This window comes from Trichechus manatus, unplaced genomic scaffold (genome assembly GCF_000243295.1).
Source record: "Trichechus manatus latirostris isolate Lorelei unplaced genomic scaffold, TriManLat1.0 scaffold00041, whole genome shotgun sequence".
In the NCBI taxonomy this organism is placed as follows: domain Eukaryota; kingdom Metazoa; phylum Chordata; class Mammalia; order Sirenia; family Trichechidae; genus Trichechus; species Trichechus manatus.
The window spans coordinates 15,485,376-15,510,579 of record NW_004443977.1 but is presented as its reverse complement, the minus strand read 5'-3'; the positions used below and the strand labels follow the sequence as shown (position 1 = coordinate 15,510,579).

General features: G+C 38.6%; 1 protein-coding gene across 1 annotated transcript in view; it reads left to right on the top strand.

Annotated features, from left to right (window-relative positions):
• Positions 1-21,666, top strand: part of LOC111820550 (thymus-specific serine protease-like) — a 29,398-nt gene extending 7,732 nt beyond the window's left edge. The window contains exons 3-5 of the mRNA XM_023731198.1: positions 2,256-2,369; positions 16,070-16,160; positions 21,399-21,666. Of these exons, the coding sequence (XP_023586966.1) occupies positions 2,256-2,369; positions 16,070-16,160; positions 21,399-21,666 (473 nt within the window). The remainder of the gene's footprint in view (positions 1-2,255; positions 2,370-16,069; positions 16,161-21,398) is intronic.
• The last annotated feature ends 3,538 nt before the right edge of the window (positions 21,667-25,204 follow it).

Genomic DNA, 25,204 nt, shown 5'->3' with positions numbered 1-25,204 from the left:
AGAACTGAACAAAATATTCAAGCCTCGAGTTGCAATAGTGAAGGATTCTATGAGGAAAATATTAAACAATGCAGGAAGCATCAAAAGAAGATGGAAGGAATACACAGAGTCATTATACCAAAAAGACCTGGTTAACGTTCAAACCATTTCAAGAGGTAGCATATGATCAGGAACTGATGGCACTGAAGGAAGAAATCCAGCTGCACTGAAGGCATTGTTGAAAAACAAGGCTGCAGGAATTGATGGAATATCAATTGAGATGTTTCAACAAACTGATGCAGCACTGGAAGTGCTCACTTGTCAATGCCAAGAAATTTGGCAGATAGCTACCTGGCCAACCGACTGGAAGAGATCCATATTTATTCCTATTCCCAAGAAAGGTGATCCAACCAAATGTGGAAATTATCGAACAATATCATTAATATCACACACAAGTAAAATTTTGCTGAAGATCATTCGAAAGTGGCTGCAGGAATATACCTACAGGGAAATGCCAAAAATTCAGGCAGGATTCAGAAGAAGACATGGAACAAGGGATATCATTGCTGACGTCAGATGGATCCTGGCTGAAAGCAGAGAATACCAGAAAGATGTTTATCTGTGTTTTATTGACTATGCAAAGGCATTCGATTGTGTGGATCATAACAAATTATGGTAACATTGCAGAATGGGAATTCCAGAACATTTAATTGTGCTCATGAGGAACCTGTACACAGATCAAAGACAGTTGTTCAGACAGAACAAGGGGATACTGTGTGGTTTAAGTCAGGAAAGGTGTGCGTCAGGGTTGCGTCCTTTCACCATACCTATTCAATCTGTGTGCTGAGCAAATAATCAGAGAAGCTGGACTATATGAAGAAGAAAGGGGCATCAGGATTGGAGGAAGACTCCTTAACAACCTGCAGTATGCAGATGACACCACTTTGCTTGCTGAAAGTGAAGAGAATTTGAAGCACTCACTGGTGAAGATCAAAGACCACAGACTTCAGTAAGGATTACACCTCAACATAAAGAAAACAAAAATCCTCACAACTGGACCAATAAGCAATATCATAATAAATGGAGAAAAGATTGAAGTTGTCAAGGATTTCATTTTACTTGGATCCACAATCAACACCCATGGAAGCAGCAGCTAAGAAATCAAAAGATGCATAGCATTGGGCAAATCTGCTGCAAAAGACCTCTTTAATGTCACCTTCAAGACTAAGCTGCACCTGACCCAAGCCACGGTATTTTCAATCACATCATATGCATGCAAAAGCTGGACAATGTATAAGGAAGATCAAAGAAGAATTGACACCTTTGAATTGTGGTGCTGGTGAAGAATATTGAATATATCATGGACTGCCAAAAGAACCAAAATCTGTCTTGGAAGAAGTACAACCAGGATGTTCCTTAGAAGGAAGGATGGCAAGACTACGTCTCACATACTCTGGACATGTTGTCAGGAGGGATCAGTCCCTGGAGAAGGACATCATGCTTGGTACAGTAGAGGGTCAGCGAAAAACAGGAAGACCCTCAATGAGATGGATTGACACAGTGGCTGCAACAACAGGCTCAAGCATAACAACGATTTTGGGCATGGTGCAGGACCGGGCAGTGTTTCGTTCTGTAGTGCATAGGGTTGCTATGAGTCGGAACCAACTTCACGGTACCTAACAATAACAACAACCTGATTTTATGATAAAGCATTTATAATTAACGGCCTTAGGATTTTTCCAGGTAGACAAACACTTGTGACTGGCAATTTGGGCCTCTGAATACATGTTCCCATTAAAATGTGTAAAGTATAAAATTTTTACTTAATTAAGTTTTTCTTTTAAAAACAAAACTATCCCCCCTCCCAAAAAAAAAAGATAAATTTTGGGTAAATTTTCCTTTAATATTTGAACTTTTCAAAGGTAAGCAAATATTCATTCATCATTCCAGTTCAGCTGCCTGTAGCTTTGATAGAATCTTATCTAGGCCAATAAATCTGAAAGCTGTAACACTGAGGCATTTTTCTCCCTTTCTTTTTTAAGGAGTAAAACCGTTTTTAGTTCATGAATGCATCAGGATTTTCAGAGTATGGTTATCAGTCATTGTTTACTACTGATTTTACTTGGCATTCTGGCAAATCTTTTAATTTTATAGTTTCTTAACTTTGTTATATTATAAAAAGGAAGTAATTGCAAACTTGAAAAAATTATATCTGATAAATGGCTACAATTAAACCATACTAAATGTACTTTTTTTTTTCTTTTTCATGTTCTTAGAGTACTATGAAGTAGTTGGAAGGATTCCATCTGCTCATAACAGCAAATGTCCCAAAGCAGTCAAAGAAGCTTTTGATATTCTCGTGCAGATGCTGAAACTTCCAGAAAACTGCAGTAAGCTTACAGACAATTTCATGTAAGTGGGTTGATTTGTGTGTGAGAGGGTCTCTGCCTAAATACAGTCTGGTATTTACTTGAATTTACACCATTAATGTCATTTTCTTACATTAAGGCTACTTACCTGAAAAGAAAGGGAGATTCTTAACAGTTTAGTTCTTTTTGGATATTATTTATATCAGCAATTACTACATTATTATAAGAGGCATGGCTGGGACCTCTGTGGATGTTTTTAAGTCCAGTGGGAGTGCAGATCAGAGGGCAGGAAAGAGTGGGTCCCACCCTTGGGGTCCTAGGGCAGTCAAGGGGCATGCTGAAACACTTACCCCTGGAGAAGAGGGGGCAACCAAAGAGGAGAGGAGGCCCTGAGGACAAATCTTGCCATTTCCATGAACCAAAGAATAGTGGTTTTCCACACGGTTTGGACTATTAAAACATAGTGTGGTACTGGAGCATTTCAGAAACCGAACAACAGTGTTTTTATGTTTGGATTTTTTTCCCCATTGAATAAGGCAGCCTTTGCTGTTTAAGATCTAGACTAGAGATTTCCATGGTAGTGGAGGATGTTCTTTTTTGAAAGTAGGAGAATCCCCCGGAAAGTGAATTTGGGAAAAGTAGATAAGCTATAAATGAAGCATAAGAAATTTTGACATTTGCCTTTACCTTGAGGAATGGAATAAGATGCAGTGGGAGAGAAGCATTCAAAGGCATCACGTGTTTTACTCTTAACGGTACTTAGGTTACAGGTGGAAAAAGGAGACAGTGAACACCTAAAGATTAATATCATACCAGGCCAAGTATTGAAGAATGGGTGAGGGGAAGTTCTGGAACCTTCAGAGAATTTGATGGGAGGAATCACAATTTTGCTTGAAGGTCTCATATTAACCGTGTTGTTGTTGTTAGCTGCTGTTGACTCATGTCGACCCTGTGCACAACCAAACACAATGCTGATCTTTCCTGTGCCATCCCATGACTGGATGCAAATTGGACAGTTGTGATCCATAGGGTTTTCATAACCACACTCACCTTCTTTAGCTTCCCAGGTGCTAAATTACGATGTTGATAAAGCTCACCAGCAGGGAGAGCCATCACCTTAAAGTTCCCTTCTGTGGATTATAAAAACCATCTGATAGTTAACAGTCAAATCAAAAGCTTTTATGTTTCTGCAGATTTATTGTTCTGTTGTTATTGCCAGTGGGCTTCAAATTGATTCGACTCATAGAGACCCCATATATGCAGGATAGAACTGCTGCATAGGGTCTTCAAGGCTGTGAACATAAGTTAACAAAATAATTTAGGTCTCTTGGTTGTGGCCTTCAGTATGGATTATACCTTAACATAAAGGGTATATAAATCTTCACAATTGGATCAATAAGCAACATCATGATAAATGGAGAAAATATTTAAATTGGCAAAGTTGTCATGTTACTTGGCTCCACAATCAATGCCCACAGAAGCAGCAGTCAAGAAATTCAACAACATATTGCATTGGGAAAACCTGCTGCAAAAGACCTCTTCAAAGGATTGGAAAGCAAAGATGTCACATTGAGGAATATGGTGCACCTGAACCAACCGATTGTATTTTCAGTCACCTCGTATACATGCGAAAGCTGGACAATGAATAAGGAAGACCGAAGGAGAATTGATGCCTTTGAATTATGATGTTGGCGAACAATATTGAATATACCATGGACTGCCAGAGGAACGAATTTGTCTTGGAAGAAGTACAGCCAGAGTGCTCCTTAGAAGGGAGGATGAGGAGACTTTGGACATGTTATGCGGAGTGGCCAGCCCCTGGAGAAGGATATTATTTTTGGTAGAGGGTCATCGAATAGGAGGAAGACCTTCAATGAGATGGATTGACCCAGTGGCTGCAACAATGGGCTGAAACATAACAATGATTATGAGGATGATGCAGGACCCAGCAGTTTTTCGTTCCATTGTACATCGGGTTGGGATGAGTCGAAACCTACTTGACGGCACCTAACAACAACAGTCACGGCACAAGATTAGCTGTGATTGTAACGAGATGGAACCAGTGGCTTTCATCCTCACCTGTTCTCTGCTGTCCACAAAGATCTACCCCAGGCAAATGCCTCATAAATGTCCACATTTGTCCATAAGGGGGCAGGAGAAGATCACGTGAAAGGGTTAATAGAGATCCAATACCTTTCATGGGAAACCATCTCAACACAATTGTCCAGTGGAAAATCAAGATATTTGTTTCTTTTAAAACTAAATCATTCAGATTTTATTATGTATAAATTTTAAATGTTGTTGAAGGAAGAAAGTCTTCAAACTTAAACTATAAATTATATACTTTACTTTCAGTCTGCAGAATTAATCTTGGGTACATATGGTACTATAGATTTTAATATTCCGTTGACTCATTAATGGATAATTTTTTCAAGGCTTTACCATGTGCTTCACTTTTCTAATGATGTTCTTGAGGGCATCAGTCCACTGTAGGTGTCTCCTGGGAGACTCAGCCTGTTTGCTCCATGCAAGTCTAGTCGGCTGTTCTGTGTATGCCAAAAGTTTCAGGGAGAGTACTGCCTTCTGCAGCCTTGAACCCTGCCTGATGTGCATGCAAACACTAGGGACACAGCTGACATGTCCTTGTTTGCTTCCCTGCCCAGGCACCGAGACTCACCACCCTGTGGCTCAGCAGGTCTTCCTGCCTCAAAGCTCTTCAGGTGGTCAGGCTGTGACATCCTCTTCCCTCCTGCCAAGGGTAGAACAGAAGGGACCAGAACTCTCTTGGCTTCCTGATTCTGAGCTTCAAAATTAGAACCTCTTGCCAATCCGCCCCCTGCACTTATTCTAGAAATTAATCAGCTGTTACAGCATTTCTATTTTAAATAGTTATAAATCAAGAGTGGGTAGAACCAGAGTTGATTAAGTCTTAGGATCTATGTAAGACACTTGCATTTGTAATCAGTTTTGTACCTTGGATGAAGAAATGTTCCAAGCAAAAACAGACTAAATACAAATACCTAAAACAAATTTGCTTCATGGGATGGAGTGTTCAATATTGTTAAAGTATGTTTTTACTTAGATGTATGGAATTGCTCATGTCCCTTCTTGTGCTAATAGGAAGGCTGAATATAATTCTAATTATAACAGTAAATAAGATTCTGTCCAATTTTGACACTACTTAGGCCTGGTGAGAGGTTGGTGACATCATGGATATTTTCTCAAATGTAATAAGATTGCAAATTCCAATATATCTCAAGTTGCATGGCAAGGCCACTCGTTTGTCCACTGGGACTCAGCCACCTTCATAAACCTTTGATTGTGTCCAAGTGAAATCAATTTCTTGTTGCTGTAATAGATTTCAGGACTGTACCTCTGTCACCTGCTGAAGAAGATCCAGGTTTTAGCAAATCAGTAGGCTTGTGTCCTTCCTATTATCTGACCCAACTCCCTATCAAAACCAAAAACTATACAAAACCCATTGAGATCAAGTTGACTCCAGCTCATAGCAACCCTATAAGAAAGAGTAAAACTGTACCGGTATGGTTTCCAGGCTTTAAATTTACAGAAGCAGACTTCCACATCTTTTTCCCACAGAGCAGCTGGTAGGTTCAACTGCTGACTTTTCAGCTTGCAGCCAAATGCTTAACCACTCAGCCACCAGGGCTCCTTCGTACCACTACTCAGCAACCCATACAAAATGTAAGACTAGGTTTCTTCTTATCAAAGGCCTCTGATATTATAGTTAATGTATAATGAATGGAGCCCTAGTGGCAGAGTGGTTAAGAGCTCAGCTGCTAACCAAAACATCGGCAGTTTGAATCCACCAGCCACTCCTTGGAAACTCTATAGGGCAGTTCTACTCTGTATTACAGGGTCACTATGAGTCGGAATCAACTCAACAGCAACACGTATAGGTATAATGAATATGATAATAAGTTCCTTAGTTCTTTGGGCCTCAGTTTCCTCATCTATAAAAAGAAATGGTGTTATCTAAAGTCACTTCCAAAAATTCTGGGATTATGTTGTACTTTCCAACTACCAGTTAACTACACCAAGCTTTGCCTCTAGAAAATGCAGGCTTGATTTATTTAAACTTAAAAAAAACTTAGCATCTAATAACTATGTTAAAATGTTTTCCTAGACTCATAGAATAGCTAGACTGCTATGAATAGTAGGCGTAGTATACCCACAAGACCCAAAGATATACGGTGATGTTTAACATACAGATTTTTGAGTCTTTAACTGTTGTTATTCTCAGGTACTATCAAGTCTCTTTGACTCATAGCAATTCTAGTATAGTACATGGTCCTGTACCATCCTCACAATCATTGCTTGAGCCCATTGTTGCAGCCACTGTGTCAATCTATCTCATTGAGGGTCTTCCACTTTTTCACTGACTGTCTACTTTACTAAGCGTGATATCCTTCTCCCCGGACTGGTCTCTCCTGACCACATGTCCAAAGTACATAAAACAAGTCTTGCCATCCTCCCTTCTGAGGAGCATTCTGGCTGTATTTTTTCCAAGACAGATTTGTTCGTTCTACTGGCAATCCATGGTATATTTAATATCCTTCACCTACACCATCATTCAAAGGTATCAATTCTTCTTCGGTCTTCCTTATTCATTGTCCAGCTTTTGCATGCATATTAGGTGATAGAAAATATCATGTCTTGGTTCAGGCTCATCTTAGCCCTCAAAGTGATATCTTTGATTTTTAACACTTTAAAGAGAAATTTTGCAACAGATATGTGCAATGCAATGAGTCCTTGGATTTCTTGACTGCTACTTGCATGGGCATTGATTGTGGATCCACGTATAATGAAATCCTTGACAATGTCAACCTTTTCTCCATTTATCATGATGTTGCTTATTGGTCCAGTTGTGAGGATTTTTGTTTTCTTTATGTTCAGGTGCAATCCATATTGAAGGCTATGGTCTTTGCTTTGATCTTCATCAGTAAGTGTTTCAAGCCCTCTTCACTTTCAGAAAGCAATATTGTCAATGAGGGCTCCTCCAATCCTGATGACATGTTCTTGTTCAAATAGCCGGGTTATTTGCTCAGCATACAGATTGAATAAGTATGGTAAAAAGATACAACCATGACACACACCTTTCCTGATTTTAAACCGTGCATTATCCCCTTGTTCTGTTCAAAGGACTACCTCTTGGTCTGTGTACAGGTTCTGCATGAACACAATTAAGTGTTCTGGAATTCCCATGCTTCGCAATGTTATTCATAATTTGTTATGATCCACATGGTCAAATGCCTTTGCATAGTCAAAAAAAAAAAAAAACAGGTAAACATCTTTCTGGCATTCTCTGCTTTCAGTTGAGATCCATCTGACATCAGAAATGAAATCCCTTGTTTCATGTCCCTTCTGAATCCAGCTTGAATTTCTGGCAGTTCCCTGTAGATGCACTGCTGCAACCATTTTTGAATTATCATCAGCAATATTTTACTTACATGTGAGTTTAATGATATTGTTCCATAATTTCAACATTCTGTTGGATCACCTTTCTTTGGAATAGGCACATATATGGATCTCTTCAGTTGGCTGGCCATATAGCTGTCTTCCAAATTTCTTGACGTACGTGAGTGAGCACTTCCAGCATTGCATCTATTTGTTGAAACATTTCAATTGGTATCCCATCAATTCCTGGAATCTTGTTTTTTGCCAGTGCCTTCCGTGCAGCTTGGACAGACTTCTCCCTTCACTACCATTGGTTCTTGATCATATGCTATCTTCTGAAATGGTTGAACATCAACCAGTTCTTCTTGGTACAGTGACTCTGTGTATTCCTTCCATCTTCTTTTGATACTTCCTGCATCATTCAATATTTTGTCCATAGAATCCTTCAATATCACAACTTGATGCTTAAATTTTTTCTTCAGGTCTTTCAGCTTGAGAAATGCCAAGTGTGTTCTTCCCTTTTGGTTTTCTAACTTCAGGTCTTTGTATCTTTCATTACAATACTTTATTTTGTCTTCTCCAACCACCCGTTTAAATCTTCTGTTCAGCTCTTTTACTTCATCATTTCTTCCATTCTCAGCATGACACAGTCTTTGAGGACTTCCTGCTACTTGGAGATATATCTCAGGATATATCACCTCTCCTCCCTCCATGCTGTACTGTAAAAGGCAGAACCCACTCCTTTTCCAGGTTTCCCCTATTTGGGAGATTGTTCGTTTTGTTGTTGCGTGCTGTTAATTCCGACTCCTAGTGACTCTATAGGACAGAATAGAACTGCCCTATAGGGTTTCTAGGCTATAATCTTTACAGGAGCAGTGGTTAAGAGCTTGCTGCTAACCAAAAGGCCAGTAGTTTGGATCCACCAGCCGCTTCTTCGAAACTCTATGGAGTAGTTCTACTCTGTCCTATAGGATCGCTATGAGTCAAAATCTACTCGACAGCAACAGGTTTGGTTTTTTGGTTTTGTCTTTACCACAGGTTTACAAACCTCTTAAAATTAACTCACTATCAGATACAGCCTTTCTCCTAGAGAATGTGATACATCTTTTTGGTTCCCTTACTGTTGAGAATAATGACGCTATGAAGAAAGAAAGGGGGAAAAACATGGAGAAAGAAAAGCTCAAGCAAGCATTCACTAGTTGTCTAGGGGTCATTAATTAGTTGTAGGAAAATATATTTGGGTGTTTCTTTAAAAATTAAAATCATGCATACAAGCTGCCAGTCTGAATACCAAACTAAATGATGAAACATGTCTGCTACCAAATTATCTTAAACTCCAACAACTGCCTCTTCTTACTCATCTTTTATTCTAAATGTACTTAGAAGCTCTTTCCAAATAATAGAATAATGGATTTACTTTAGGCTAGAATTCAACTATTTCATTATAATCTTTTATTTCAAAAAATTGAGAAAGCTATCCCACTAAGTATGAGTACCACTTACTTGACCTATTGCATAGTAACGATTATAAGCAAATAGCAGAGAATTGAACTATGTCTTGTGTGGACTGATGAGTAAGACATGGTGAATTTTAATGATTTGAATAACTCTCATATACAGGAAATTTAAAAGAAAATTTTAATATAAAGATAAAAATTTTTAGCTCTTTTGCACTGGGTCATGGAATAAAACAGGTTTTGAAATGGAAATTTGTGAACTTTGATATAACTAGAAAAATAACTTTTTTGGGAGATTAGGGAAATAGTATTTTTTTTGTTGTTTTTTTGAGAAATGTCAGAGATTAAGGGATGTGTCTCTGAAACTGAGTTACCTAACCAAGGCAGCCTCACTCCACGGGTCACCCTGTTCTAACCCAGCCTGGTAAACTGCTAAAGAGAGTAAGTAAAAGGACAGACGTCTGATAGAACAAAGGAATGGAAATGTTTTGGAACTTTCAATGACATTTTTCAAAATTATTTTATTCTGAACTATGAACTAACCAGCAAATACATAAGGTATACTGAGAAGTCGCATGTTCCTTTCATCCAGCTTTATCCAATATTAGCGTCTTATATAACTATAGTACATTATAAAAACCAATTGACATTCTCAAAATATAGCTAACTAGACTACAGATTTTACTTGGATCTCACCAGTTTTTACATGAACTCTTTTGCGTGTTTGTGAGACTTGACAGTTATGAGTTAAGAACATTTCAGACAAGTTCCCAAGGTCCTAATGGGTAATGTCTCTAATACTTTCCCTTGTTCCCTCTCTTTTTCTCTCCATTCCTTCTCACAATTTGTCTCTCTCTTCCTCCCTTGCTTCCAGCCTCCCACACTGAGTACCAGTTTAGTGCCAGGCATTGTGTTATGTGTTGGGGAAACATTGGTAAAGACAGACATTTTGGGCCATGCCCTCCTTCATTGTTATCCTTCCCCTATGCTCATTCAGATCCTTAATAGGCATTCTGATTAGTCTTCTAGTCTCCTGTCTCCCTCCAACCCACTCCTTCCTCTATAAAGTTCTAGATTAATCTTCCTAAAGCACACTTATTATCTCATATGTTTTCTTGCTAAACCAGAAAAACAAACCTGTTGCCATCGAGTTGATTTTGACTCACAGCAACCTTATAGAACAGAGTAGACCTGCCCCCATAGAGTTTTCAGCGAGCAACTGGTGGATTCGAACTGCCAGACTTTTTGTTAGCAGCGTAATCTCTTAACTGCTGCACCACCAGAGCTTCTTCTTTGCTAGAGAACCCTTAAAAAACTCTTCTTCATCAACAGAATGAACTACTACAACATGTGTCAGTCTGCCATTATAGGAAGTCACATTTTCCAATGTCCATAACTTATCTTCTAGCCAAATTCTACATTTTACTGCTCTGGTACTATCTCAGTTATCTAGTGCTGCTATAACAGAAATACCCCAAGTGGGTGGCTTTAACAAACATAAATTTATTTTCTCATGATTTAAGAGGCTAGAAGTCTGAATTCAGGATGCCAGCTCTAGGAGAAGGCTTTCTCTCTTTGGAGGAAGGTCCTGTCTCTTTGAACTTCTGCTCTTGAGTGATCTTCACGTGTCTTGGCATCTTCCTTCCGCTGTCTCTGCTTCTTTCCCTTGCTTGTTTAGTATCTTTTCTATTTCAATTTCAATCCTCTGTGAAACTCTCCTGATTGTCCAAGCTGATGCACCCTCTCCTTTCTTCACTTCTCCCCACTCACAGTATTTAATTTGTGATCTTATTGTATATATTTTTCTCAACTCATTTGGCATCCTATGGGTACATTCCTGCTACTAGATCATTCCCTTCTTTAGAAAAAAGACTCTGCCTGGCTCCCGTTCAGTTTTTTTTTTGTTTGTTTGTTTGTTTGTTTGTTTGCTTTCTTTTCTTTTGGTATCTGGAGAAGGAACACTGGTTTGAGTCAAGATAGATCTCCATGTTTCTGCCTTTTGATATCTATGTGACTCATAAGAGGATACCCCATGAGGTAGGTTTTCTTAGCTCCAAGTGTCTTGAGACTAATGTATCTACATCATGGGGCACGGTAGTAGTTTCCTAGAGCTGCCATAACAGAGTACCACAAAGGAAACTAAATAAATAATAATCAAATCCTTTGCCATTGAGCTGATTCCAACTCACAGAAACCCTGTAGGAAGGAGTAGAACTGCCCCATAAGGTTTCCAAAGAGCAGCTGGTGGATTCAAACTGCTGACCTTTTGGTTTAACAGCTCTAGCTCTCAACCATTGCACCACCAGGTGGTTTTAAACAACAGAAACTTAGTATCTCGCAGTTCTGTAGGCTAGACGTCCTAATCCAGGGTATCAGTACGATCATGTTATCGCCAAAGGATCTAGGGGAGATCTTTTCTTGTCTTTCTCGTCTTCTTGAGGTTTAGCTCTATTTTTCTATATTTGCTAGTGGAATTAGGGTACAGTGTGATTGGAAAGCCCAACCACAGTCTGCAGTTAATGTGAAGACTAGTGACTGACTTCTCTCAAACATACGGAAGCTAAGTTTCAGTTGTCAGTGTCTGCTGGGCCCAACAAAGCCTTGATGTACTGCTTAGCTGAAAAGACACTACACTGCTTCCTAATTAGAACCACATGAATGTTTCTGTCAAGACAGAGCATTTTACTGTCAGATCATTTCCTTTTTGCCTCCAAACCAATACCAGACCAAAATAAAACCTCCCCCCACCAAACTCCGGAAATAGATGTATCAGCATGACAAAATAATACCATTGCTAAAACGGGTGTGTAGATGAGATACTGCCAGTTCCCTAATTAGTATGTCATTAGCAATACATTTTTCTTTCTAAGAATAACAGAGAATGGACTTTTATGACTTTTAATAAATGAGGTGAGAAAGTCATGCATTTCTGCCTAAATCCTTTTTCTGGTGGACTGTGGCATTTCAGTTGGTTATTCCTACATGAAAGGATATCTTGAAGTCAATAACTTGGTCAGTAACAGAAAGCTAGGACTTCTCTCAACCTCTTATAAATACAACCCACCCCCTTCACCTGGGTCAATCCTCCTTGAGTATCTTTTTCATTAAGTTATTTACCTGTTCAAAACTTTGAATGATTCCCTATTATTCCATCTCTTCAAAGTTAAGGAGTTCCATAATTTAACCATGTTCTATGGTCCATGGCTATTTCCACTTTTTTTCTTGTTAGATACTTCTCTTAAACTAAAGACTAATAAGATGGTGATGATTGAACAACATGATGATCCTAATTAATGTCACTGAACCGTACACGTGAAGATTGTAGAATCTGTTACCTGTATGTTGTTGTCGATATTGTTAGATGCTGTAGAGTCAGTTCTGACCCACAGTGACCCTATGTACAACAGAATGAAACACTGCCCGGTCTGCACCATCCTCACAATCGTTGGTGTGTTTGAGTCTATTGTTGCAGCCACTGTATCAATCCACCTCACTGAGGGTACTCCTCTTTTTCACAGACGAAGTCTTGCCATCCTCACTTCCAGGGAGCACTACGGCTGTACTTCTTTCAAGACAGACTTGTTCGTTCTTCTGTCAGTCAATGGTATATTCAATATTCTTTGCCAAAACCATAATTCAAAGCATCAATTCTTTGGCCTTCCTTATTCATTATCCAGCTTTCTCACGCATATGAGGCAAATGAAAATATCATGGCTTGGGTCAGGAGCACCTTAGTCCTCAAAGTGACGTCTTTGCTTTTCAACAATTTAAAGAGGTCTTTTGCAGCAGATTTGCCCAATGTAATACATTGTTTGATTTCTTAACCGCTGCTTCCATGGATATTGATTGTGGATCCAAGTAAAATGAAATCCTTGACAACTTCAATCTTTTCTCCATTTATCATGATGTTGCTTACTGGTCCAGTTGTGAGGATTTTTTTTCTTTATGTTGAGGTATAATCCATACTGTAGTCTTTGATCTTCACCAGTAAATGCTTCAAGTCCTCTTCATTTTCAGCAAGCAAAGTTGTGGGATCTGCATATCACAGGTTGTAAAAAAAGGGAAGAAAAAATATAATTATTATAATAACAATGCTGTTTTTTATTGAATAAACTTTGTTCTATGTACTCTCTTAAGAGTTGCTTTCATTTAAGCCTCACAATGAATTTATGCATTAATCTGATTGTCTTATTCTTATCGTCCCCACTAAGCATATGAGCAAACTGAGGCTCTGACAGTTAACTAATTCAAGGTCACTCATTCATGCCTATTTGATCATCCTCTTAAACATTGCACATTCCTGCTACCGCTTCTTCAGACATATTGTTCCCCTTGCCTAAAATGCACTGTCCTTTTTTGATTTTTTAATTTTTATGGTTGTGAAAATATAAACAACAGAATATTTGCCAGTTCAACCTTTTTATGTGTACAATTCAATAAAAACAATTACATCAATCATATTGTGTAAGCATCGCCAATATCCACTGCCAAATATTCCATCCTTATAAACAAAACTTTGTTACCTAAGCAATGGTTCTTCTTTCTCTGTTTCTCTAGTCCTCTGGTAACCACTATTTAATCTCTATACCTGTACTCCAGATTAGTGAAATCATACAAATGCACTCTACTTATCTCTGTTTATTTAAATCTTACACAATCTTCCCGGTCCACCTTAATTTCTACTCCTCAAGAAGCCTTTTCTTATGATTCTAGTCCTCATTGACTTCACTCAGAATTCCTGGAGTAGCTCATTACTGTTTTCATATTGTACGTATCTTGTCTTCTTCAATTGGATCCTTTTGAAGGGTTGGTTCTCATCTTTTACACCTCCCAAAGGTTCTAGCACTGCTCTGGAAAGATAGAGGATGCTCAATCAAAGCTTCCTTATTTGTAAACCTTTTCAAAACAAATACCCATCTGAAAGACATAAAGCCCTTGTTAAAGTAAGTACTTTTTTGAGCTTTGTGTCTTGCACAAGTGATGCTGACTTGCTTCTAAGAGACTCTGCGGAGTTGATAGTTTTCAGGAGTTGATCTCCAGGCCAAGTCATCAGAGAATATTTGCACCTTATTTGAATTAAAAGCAATCACTTGAAGCATTTAAAATAATTTTTGGAGGTGAATTCCATTTGGAGCTGAAAGCCATCCTATGTATATTCTCATAAGGATAATTTGAATCTAGGTTTTTGCAGGGAGAACCTGATGAGATCAGCTTTGATGACCTATGTGACAAGATGATTGACACCTCACTCTGTTCACTATATGACAGAGTCACAAAAATTGTACATTTATTGGTTAAGAATGAACACGTGCCTTGCCTTCGTGTAAATTACAGTTATGCCGTGGAAGAATTGTCTAACTCTTCCTTGGGCAACCAACGTTGGTAAAGTATTATCTGGTGAAAATAGAAAATTTTCCTTTTGGGGTTGAGAAATGTGAGCACAACGGTGTGCATTAAACCCTCATCAAATTGTGAGGCTGCATTAAGCCTCATGAAGGATTATGAAAGAACCACAGCTAAGGGTTTTACTCAAGGATAGGAAAAGAAAGTGAGTGAGTCGATGAGCTGGGCATACACAGATTAAATCACTTAATTAAAGAGAGGCAGAAATATCAAATGCTCAGGAATGCAAGATGCAAAATAAAAAAAGGTGATCCTTAGTACTTTTCAACATTAGTCAAGGATCACCGATGCCTAGAAAATAACTCATCCCACTTCAAATTCTGGAGCAGATTTCAAACTGATTGCACTCTCGAATGACCTAATTTGTTGCCTTCAAGTTGATTCAACTCATGGCGATCCCATATGTTACAGAGCAGAACTGCACCATAGGGTTTTATTGACGATAATCTTTTCGGAAGCAGATTGCTAGGCCTTTCTTCTGCGGAACTGCTGAGTGGGGTCAAATTGCCTACTTTTAGTTAGTAGTTGAGCACAAACTATGTGCATCACGCAGGGACTTTCTGCTATATACTAGCCTATTTGAAATCCAATATAATAACAACTTCAAGCTATCTACAGTACAAGGAGTTCTTAAAGTTGTTAAGTACTGTATTTTTACACAAATAATGCACATTTTCTATGTTTGCCAATCGCACCCTCTCCCCATCATGCGCTATGCTAAATTTTTACAGCAACAGATAAAAAAATTTGATGTGGGGCAGTTGTGAAAATACCTCTGAGGGGTGGGGGAGGGCGTGTTTAGCAAATGTAAAATGCATGTAATTTGCATAAAAAGACGGTAAATTGCTCAAAGACATGTGAATCCTTGTATAGCTGCTATACTTTCGATATACCAAACCTCTAAGTTATTATCCACAATCTGATCCACTGATTTACTTATCTTACCAATATTGGTGATCTCTGAGGAAGAAGTTGCAGTCACAGCATGATTAAGGGTGAGGAGATGGTGAAGGACAGGAGAATCAAGTGTGCATCCCTCCTTCAAGAAACTTTTCCAAGAAGGGCCTGGGAGATTCTAAGAGGGCATTAACTAGAGGGGGAAGCAGAGAAAAAGGAGCGTATTCCCACAGAGGCTGGAAACAGAAGACAGACAGTGGGACAGACCTGAGGTGCTCATAAAGATGGTCTTGGTGGGACTGAGAGAGGTTTTACTTCAGGGGCATATGGAGTCCTCGCCAGCATCTCCTTTTCATTGGACGTAGTTTCAGTTCTTGGTGTCATAATGTTGGATGTGACACCATAATTTTAGTAATGATGAAATCAAATTTGTCTTAAAAGGTCAGGAGCAGCATGTAAATTAGAGTTCTTAAATTTTTTTAAGCTTTTTATTTGGTCAGGGACAAAAATATCATTTCTGGTTAAGTCAAATGATGTTTTGCTTTCTAGACAAGCAATGGTTCTATCAGTGTTGGACTGAATTTGGCTTCTTTAAGACCACGGAGTTAAAGAATCGGCCCTTCTCTGGAACACCTCTCAGGTAAAGGCTCTGCCTTAAATTATGTTTGTTACTAGAAACCATGATTGCAGAGGTTTGGGTTTTTGTTTTTCCATATGTAAAGGGAAGAATAAATTTATCAGATTGGCCAATCCCAAACTGGCCAAAAATTAAGGGAGAAATCTTCTGGATGGAAATTTGAGAAATCAAAAATATTCCAATATGATATATAGAACAAAATCTCAGATTTCTGAATTTACCTTATGTAGTAGTTACCAGGAAACAGACTGTAAGTTTTAGAGGATTATTAAGAATAAATACACTAGTAGACTTAACCTTGCTTATTAGCATTACAGGGTTATTTTATGTAATACTCTTTTACCAAGAAAGTACTTTGTGTGTTTATTGAAAAATCCAATTAAATAACATGGTGACAGCAAATTTGCAAATAAAAGAAGGTAATTTGTCCATCTCTTTTGAATTCAGGTTAGCCAAGATTTGCCAGTTGTATAAAGCAGGACAGATTTCCCTTAGTCATCTTTATTCTCATTGGTTTATGATACTTTGTTCATATTACTGTGTTTGTAGAGCAAGATGTGACTCCTGAATTCTAGAATTATCCCTAGAAACAGAAGCTAATAAATATGAATAACCTTCAAGGCAATTTGACACTTAAAATTGCAGGAAAGAGATTCTTTATTTATAAGTGAGTATGTGTGTGTGTAGATATTTTGTACATAAAATGCATAGATATTATAACATGCAAAAATATGTTGAAGGATAAAATCATGATAAAAGTATAAAGTTGGGGGGGAAAGTATGAACTTGGAGCATATAGTTTCTCCTATCAAAGTCTCCAAACCCTCAAATTCCCTAATGAAAAATGGAGCTATGACTTAATCAAAGTCAAGTATATTAACTGGACCACAATTTTTAAGAGTGGTGTCTAGGGTGAACGTACCTGTATTGTGGCAAGCACCTACTGTAGCCTCACTTCTTTTGGTGTCTATTCCACCAGTGTGGTGAGAAGGCCCATCCAACTTTTTAGTCCTTTGCTCCTTTGCACATCATTTTTGCTCCTAGGGCACAAGAGGGAAAATCTTGCTTATTCCTTGGCTCCATTCTTCAGTCTTTCTTTGGAGTTCCAGACCCTTGGGGCTAGAACAACTGAAATGGGGTATATGGAAGAGCCTTGGGGCACACCTCTCAGCATTGGAGGCAGTCTCTGGCTCTCACTGCCTCTGGGCTCTCTTCCTCCTTAACAGCCAGGCAGGCTGTCTTAGTCATCTAGTGCTGCTCCAACAGAAATACCACAAATGGATGGCCTCAACAAAGAGAAGTTTATTCTCTTACAGTCCAGTAGGCTACAAGTCCAAATTCAGGGCGTCAGCTCCAGGAGAACACTTTCTCCATTGGCTCTGGAGGAAGGTCTGTGTCATCAGTCTTCCTTTGGTCTGGGAGCTTCTCTATGCAGGAACCTCAGGTCCAAAGGACATGCTGTGCTCCTGGCACTGCTTTCTTGGTGGTATGAGGTTCCCATGTGTCTCTGCTTGCTTCTCTCTTTTATATCTCAAAAGAGATTGCATTAAGACACTATCTAATCTTGTCAACTTCATCAGTATAACCTCATCACAGTGATAGAATTTACAACACACAAGGAGATCACGTATAATCTCATCATAGTAACAGAGTTTACAATGCATAAGGAAAGCACATCAGATTACACAATCATACAGTACTGTGAATCATGGCACAGCCAAGTTGACAGATATTTTGGGGGGGCACAATTCAATCTATGACACAGGCTATGCATTGAGCTTTCTTCCTCCCTCAATGATTACTAGTCCAGGTTTAAGTGTAGATTCAGTGGGAAGGCAAAGAATAGGCTTTTCTGCTTTCCTTTTCTGAAGCCGTAAGTCCAGAAAACAGCAGCCTGTGGTGACTGCAGCCTCCTTACAAAGGCTCTATATTGAGTTGGTCAGGGTGCAAATACAGAAGAACTTTGCTGGTCGTATTCTTCCAAGCTTAACTACTAGAGAACCTAATAAGAGGAGTGGGTAAGCTGGATAGATAGATAATTTCATTCTTAAATTGAAGAAATTATTTTAGCTATTTTAAGCAACTCAGATTCTCAGGGGAAAACACAACAACTTAAAAAAAACAAAAGACCAATTACAGACCCATATCCCTCATGAACGTAGACACGAATATTCTCAACAAAATTCTAGCCAACAGAATTCAACAACATATCAAAAAAAATAACTCACCATGACCAAGTGGGATTCATACCAGGTGTGCAGGAATGGTTCAACATTAGAAAAACAATCAACGTAATCTATCACATAAATAAAACAGAATAACCACATGATCTTATCAACTGATGCAGAAGAGTTTTTTGACAAAGTCCAACACCCATTCATGATAACTGTCAACAAAATAGGAATAGAAGGGAAATTCTTCAACATAATAAAGGGCATTTATACAAAGCCAACAGCCAACATCATCCTAAATGGAGAGTCTGAAAGTATTCCTCTTGAGAACAGGAACCAACAAGGATGCTTTTTATCCCCACTCTTATTCAACTCTGTGCAGGAGGTCCTAGCCAGAGCAATTAGGCTAGAAAAAGAAATAAAAGGCATCCAAATTGGTAAGGAAGAAGTCAAAGTATCTATTTGCAGACAATATGATCTTATACATAGAAAACCCCGAAGAATCCACAAGAAAACTACTGGAAGTAATAGAAGATTTCAGCAAAGTATCAGGATACGAGATAAACATACAAAAATCAGTTGGATTCCTCTACACCAACAAAGAGAACGTCAAAGAGGAAATCACCAAATCATTACCATTTACAATAACCCCCAAGAAGATAAAATACTTAGGAATAAATCTAACCAGAGACGTAAAGGACCTATACAAAGAAAACTACAAGATACTTCTGCAAGAAACCAAAAGAGACGTACATATGTGGAAAAACATACCTTGCTCATGGATAGGAAGACTCCACATTGTGAAAATGTCTATTCTACCCAAAGTGATCTATGGATACAATGCAATCCCGATCCAAATTCCAATGGCATTTTTTAACGACATAGAGAAACAAATCAGCAAATTTGAGGCCTCGGGTAAGTAAAGCATTACTGAAGAAGAACAAAGTGGGAGGCCTCACACTACCTGATATTAGAACCTATTATACTGCCACTGTAGTCAAAACAGCCTGGTACTGGTACTGTACTGTAACAACAGATACATAGACCAATGGAACAGAATTGAGAATCCAGACATAAATTCATCTACCTGTGAGCAGCTGATATTTGGCAAAGGCCCAAAGTCCATTAACTGGGGAAAAGACGGTCTCTTTAAAAAACAGTGCTGGCATAACTGGATATCCATCTGCAAAAAAATGGAACAAGATCCATACCTCACACCATGCACAAAAACTAACTCAAAATGGATCAAAGACCTAAATATAAAATCTAAAACAATAAAGATCATGGAAGAAAAAATAGGGACAATGCTAGGAACCCTAATACATGGCATAAACAGAATACAAAGCATTACTAATGATGCACAAACACCAGAAGAGAAACTAGATAACTGAGAGCTCGTAAAAATCAAACACTTATGCTCATCAAAAGACTTCACCAAAAGAGTAAAAAGACAACCTACAGACTGGGAAAAAAATTTTGGCTACGACAAATCCAATCAGTGTCTAATTTCTAAAATCTACAAGATACTGCAAAACCTCAACAACAAAAAGGCAAATAACTCAATTAAAAAATGGGCAAAGGATATGAAAAGGCACTTCACCAAAATAGACATTCAGGTGGCTAACAGATACATGAGGAAATGCTCACGATTATTAGCCATTAGAGAATGCAAATCAAAACTACAATGAGATACCATCTCATTCTAACAAGGCTAGCATTAATCCCAAAACAAAAAATAATAAATGTTGGAGAGGTTGTGGAGAGACTGGAACACTTATACACTGCTGGTGGGAATGTAAAATGGTACAACCACTTTGGAAATCAATTTGATGCTTCTTTAAAAAGCTAGAAATAGAAGTACGATACAATCCAGCATTCCCACTCCTTGGAATATATTGTAGAGAGATAGAAATTAGTCAGTCGCAAAAGAAATATTGTATGAGATCACTGTTATAAGAACTCATTAAAAGATTTAAACACAGAAGAAAACATTCTTTGATGGTTACAAGAGTGGGGAAGGAGGGAGGGGGTATTCACTAACTAGATAGTAGATAAGAATTATCTTAGGTGAAGAGAAAGACAAAAAACACTACAAGGGAAGTCAGCACAACTGGACTAAACCAAAAGCTAAGAAGTTTCCTAAATACAACCAAACACTTCAAGGGATAGAGTAGCAGGGGTGGGGGTCTGGGAACCATGGTTTCAGGGGACATGTAGGTCAATTGGCATAACAAAGTTTATTAAGAAAATGTTCTGCATCCCACTTTGATGAGTGGCGTCTGGGATCTTAAAAGGTAGCGAGTGGCCTTTAAGCTGTATCAATTGGTCCCAACACACGTGGAGCAAAGGAGAATGAAGAAAACCAAAGACACAAGGAAAATATTAGCCCAAGAGACAAAAAGGGCCACATAAACCAGAGACTCCATCAGCCTGAGACCAGAAGAACTAGATGGTGTCTGGCTACCACCAATGACCGCCCTGACAGGGAACACAACAGAGAGTCCCTGAAGGAACGGGAGAAAAGTGGGGTGCAGAACTTAAATTCTAGTTTAAGAAGATCAGACTTAATGGTCTGACTGAGACTGGAGGGACCCCAGAAGACATGGCTCCTGGACTCTCTGTTAGCCCAGAACTGAGACCATTACCAAAGCCAACTCTTCAGACAAAGATTAGACTGGACTATGGGACATAAAATGATACTCGTGAGAAGAGTGCTTCTTAGCTCAAGTAGATACATCAGACTAAATGGGCAGCTCCTATCTGGAAGCAAGAAGAGAAGGCAAAAAGGGACAGGAGCTGGCTGAATGGACACAGGAAATTCGGGGTAGAAAGGAGGAGTGTTCTGTCACAGTATAGGGAGAGCAACTAGGGTCGCATAACAGTGTGTGTATAAATTTTTGTATGAGAAACTAACTTGAACTGTAAACTTTTGCTTAAAGCACAATGAAAAAAAAATTATTAAAAAAAAGAACAGTAAAAAACCACCACCACACTCTTCCTGTAGATATCTTTCATACACTCTACAACCTTGTTCTCCAGCACCTATAATTTTGTCTGATCTTCTTTGCAGGTATTTTCTTCAGAAATGTTCAGATATCTTTGTTCCTGAGTTCAATAGTGATTCAGTGGCTCAGGGTGTTAAAGCTACCAACAAGCACTATGGTGACTTCAATGTGAATGGAAGCAAAATCATCTTTTCCAATGGTTCCATTGATCCTTGGTACACTGTGAGAATCACAAAGGATATAAGTGAAGATTTACCTGCTGTCTTCATTAAAGGTAACACAGATATGAATACTCAAAGACCCACAAATAGGATGAAATATACCAGCATGTAATAATAAATTAAGGGGGCAACAATTGTTCAATGGTTGAAATTTAGCCTTTGATAAGGGAGACTGCGGTTGGATTCCCAGCCAATGGACCTCATGTGCAACCACCGCCCATCTGTCGGTGGAGCCTCTGAGTGTCTATGATGCTGAACAGGTTTCAGTTGAGCTTCCAAACTAAGACAAACTAGGTAGAAAGGTGTGGTGATCTATTTCCAGAAATCAGCCAGTGAAAACCCTATGGATCACAATGGTCTGATCTGCAACTAATCACGGGGATGGCACAGGACCAGGCAGCATTTATTGCTGTTGCGCATGAGGTCACCATGAGTTGGGGGCCGACTTGACAGCAGCTAACAACAACATTAATAAATTGCTTTTGATATTGTTATCAACAAGAAATACAAAATCTTCTAAGCAGGTGATAGGTAGTTCATTTAGTCTTCACTAGTATTTCATCACCATGCTTGCATTTAAAATATAACACCTTAAAAAAATACTAATAAGCACAGAAAAGAAAGGTGCATACAAAACGAACCGTTTGTCTACTGTTGTCCTTATTGTTTTCAGTTTGTTTTTTTTTTTTAATAAGTTTATGTGGTTTCAGATAATCCAGTGAGATGAGGTCATTTTCTTTTGTAAATGTAATTACTCATTAAAAGAAGTTATTTTGTCTGAGAGCTCTGAACACTAGATAAATGAGTGTCCCACAGCACAACAACTAGGTTTTTAGAGCAGTAACCTCACTTGAAACACATGATCTTTCCATGTGATCTGTGTTATGTGTAGCGGTTACTAAAATTAGTTGTAAAATAATCTATTTGTAGTACTGGATAAAATGTGTATTCCCACTTCAAAATAAAAACCAAGTGCTTATTATGCTAGTGGGATATGTACAAAAGCTGTTACCATGGTTTCCAGCTTCAAAGCCCCTGGAAGCCTGAAGACTTGGTCAATGAAAAGTTAGAGTCTTAAACATAAAACTTCTACTATTTTAAAAACCTTTCTTAAAGGATAGAAAAAGGCCTCGAGGAGCAGCATTCTAGACAGCGGAAATAGAGCAGATGAATCAACTGCAGAGAGAGATTCAAATGATAATTATGGTTGATTCCCTGATGTTTACCATTTTGTCATTGGCGGGTAGTAGGTTGTTTTACAGGGAAGAGAATATTTGCTTAATATAATGTTCTATTTGATATTTCCTCCATGGTTCTGTATTTTATAATAACGCTAAGTTGAGCAAAAACTTTCAGTTTTCTACCCAGATATTCTTTCCTTTGTGGTATTATTTTTGTACTATGTCCTCAAGGTTACTTTTGTTAAATTATTTTTACAATATTTCAGGCTATCGAAAGTTTTCAGTAATTCAGAATTTCTGTATACAGCAATTCCACCATCCGTTTTTAGTTTGTTGTACTGTGGTGGCTTGCATGTTGCTATGATAATGGAAGCTATGCCACTGGTATTTCAAATACCAGCAGAGTCACCCATGGTGGACAGGTTTCTGCAGAGCTTCCAGACTAAGACAAACTAGGAAAAAAGGCCTGGTGATCTACTTTCATAAATTAGCCAGTGAAATCCTTATGAATCCCACCAGAACATTGTCTGACTTGCTTGCTTTGGATTCATCATCAAAAGGGATCAATTGCTGGAGGATGACATCATGTTTGGTGAAGTAGAGGGCTGATGAGGGCATGGAAGACCCTCAGTTTAGATGGATTGGCACAATAGTTCCAGCAATGGAAGCAAATGTGCTGGTGATTATGAGAATGTCATAGGATCACGTAACATTTCAGTCTGTTGAAAGTAAGGTCACCATGGATCAGAGCTGACTCACCAGCCACTAACAACAACGACAGATATAGAGCAATTCATTTGGAACAAAATACACTTCTATCCCTGAAGACAGCGTTATTTGTACCATTGTGCCCATATGGAGCAGTGGATTAGCATAACAAGAAATAACTTGCTCCCTGTATTGGACCAGTTAACCAGAGCCAACTCTCTAGAGTTGAGACGATAGCAAAGACATGGTCTGCATCTTTTAGTTCTAGTACAGTTATTTTTAGGTCCTTATTAATTTATTGATTATGCATTGTTATCTTCAAAGAGTCCGTCTGGTTCACACATTCTCATCAGGGGCAGTGCCATCACCAAAAGGCAATAAGTGGTTCTTGAGGGTGAAAAATTCTACTTTTTATGTACAAAGTGCAGATGCATATGCAGTACATACAGTATCTGAACATAGTACACAAACAGATAATATAGTGTATCTGGGCTAGTAAATTATCATGGGGAGGAGTGAGTAGGAAAAAATGTCCAACATGGCTCTTTAAGCAGACAATAGTGAAAAAAAAGGCTGAGAAACTCTGCTCTATTTGCATTAAAAGGGATTAAATTAAGTATTTCTATTTGTACATCTCAGGAAGATAACTATAATTGCAAAGTTGTCAATAATATTTTAGTACTTCAACGGTTACTCTTATTGGCTTTTATTTTTTCTTTGGTCCCTATTCAGCCAGCTTGGCCTCAACTGTCCAGCTGTGATAGCAATAGGTCAAATTAGTGTAGGTATTGTAAATGTACTAATTATAATTACAATAACTGGATTTTTTACCTAAATATCTGTAACATCATTTAAAACTCATTTTATTTTATTTTATTAAGTTTACAGCTCAAGTTAATTTCTCACACAAAAATTTATACACATATTGTTTTGTGACATTAGTTGCAATCCCCACAGTGTGACAGCACACTCCCCCTTTCCACCCTGGGTTCCCTGTGTCCATTCAACCAGTTCCTGCCCTTTCTGCCTTCTCATCCTGCCTCTGGACAGCAGCCATCCATTTGGTCTCATGTATCTGATTGAACTAAGAGACACACTCCTCACATGTATTATTTTTTGTTTTATGTTGTTGCTGTTAGATGCTGAGTCCTGTCTAATCTTTGTCTGAAGAATGGGCTTCAGGGATGGTTTTAGTTATGGGTTAGTAGAGTGTCAAAGGGCCATAGTTTCGGGGGCTCCTCCAGTTTCTGTCAGACCATTAAGTCTAACCTTTTTAATTAATTTGAGTTCTACTCCACACCTTTCTCCCATTCCATCTGGGATTCTCTGTTGTGTTCCCTGTCAGGGCGGTCATTGGTAGTAGCCAAGTACCATCTAATTCTTCTGGACTCGGGCTGGTGGAGTCTCTGGTTTATGTGGTCCTTCAGTCTCTTGGGCCAATATTTTCCTTGTGTCTTTGGTTTTCTTCATTCCAATTTGCTCCAGGTGGGATGGGACCAATTGATGCAGCTTAGATGGCCATTTGCTAGCTTTTAAGACCCCAGACACCACTCATCAAAGTGGGATGCAGAACATTTTCTTAATAAACTTTGTTAAGCTAACTGACCTAGATGTACCCCAAAGCTATGGTCCCCTGGCCCCCGCCCCATAAAAGTCATTTTAAATGAAATATGACAATGCATGAAATATTTAAGAAAATTCTCATATTATTAGGCAACTGCTTAAAGGAGGGAAATTCTCAGTGAAATGGATTGACACAAT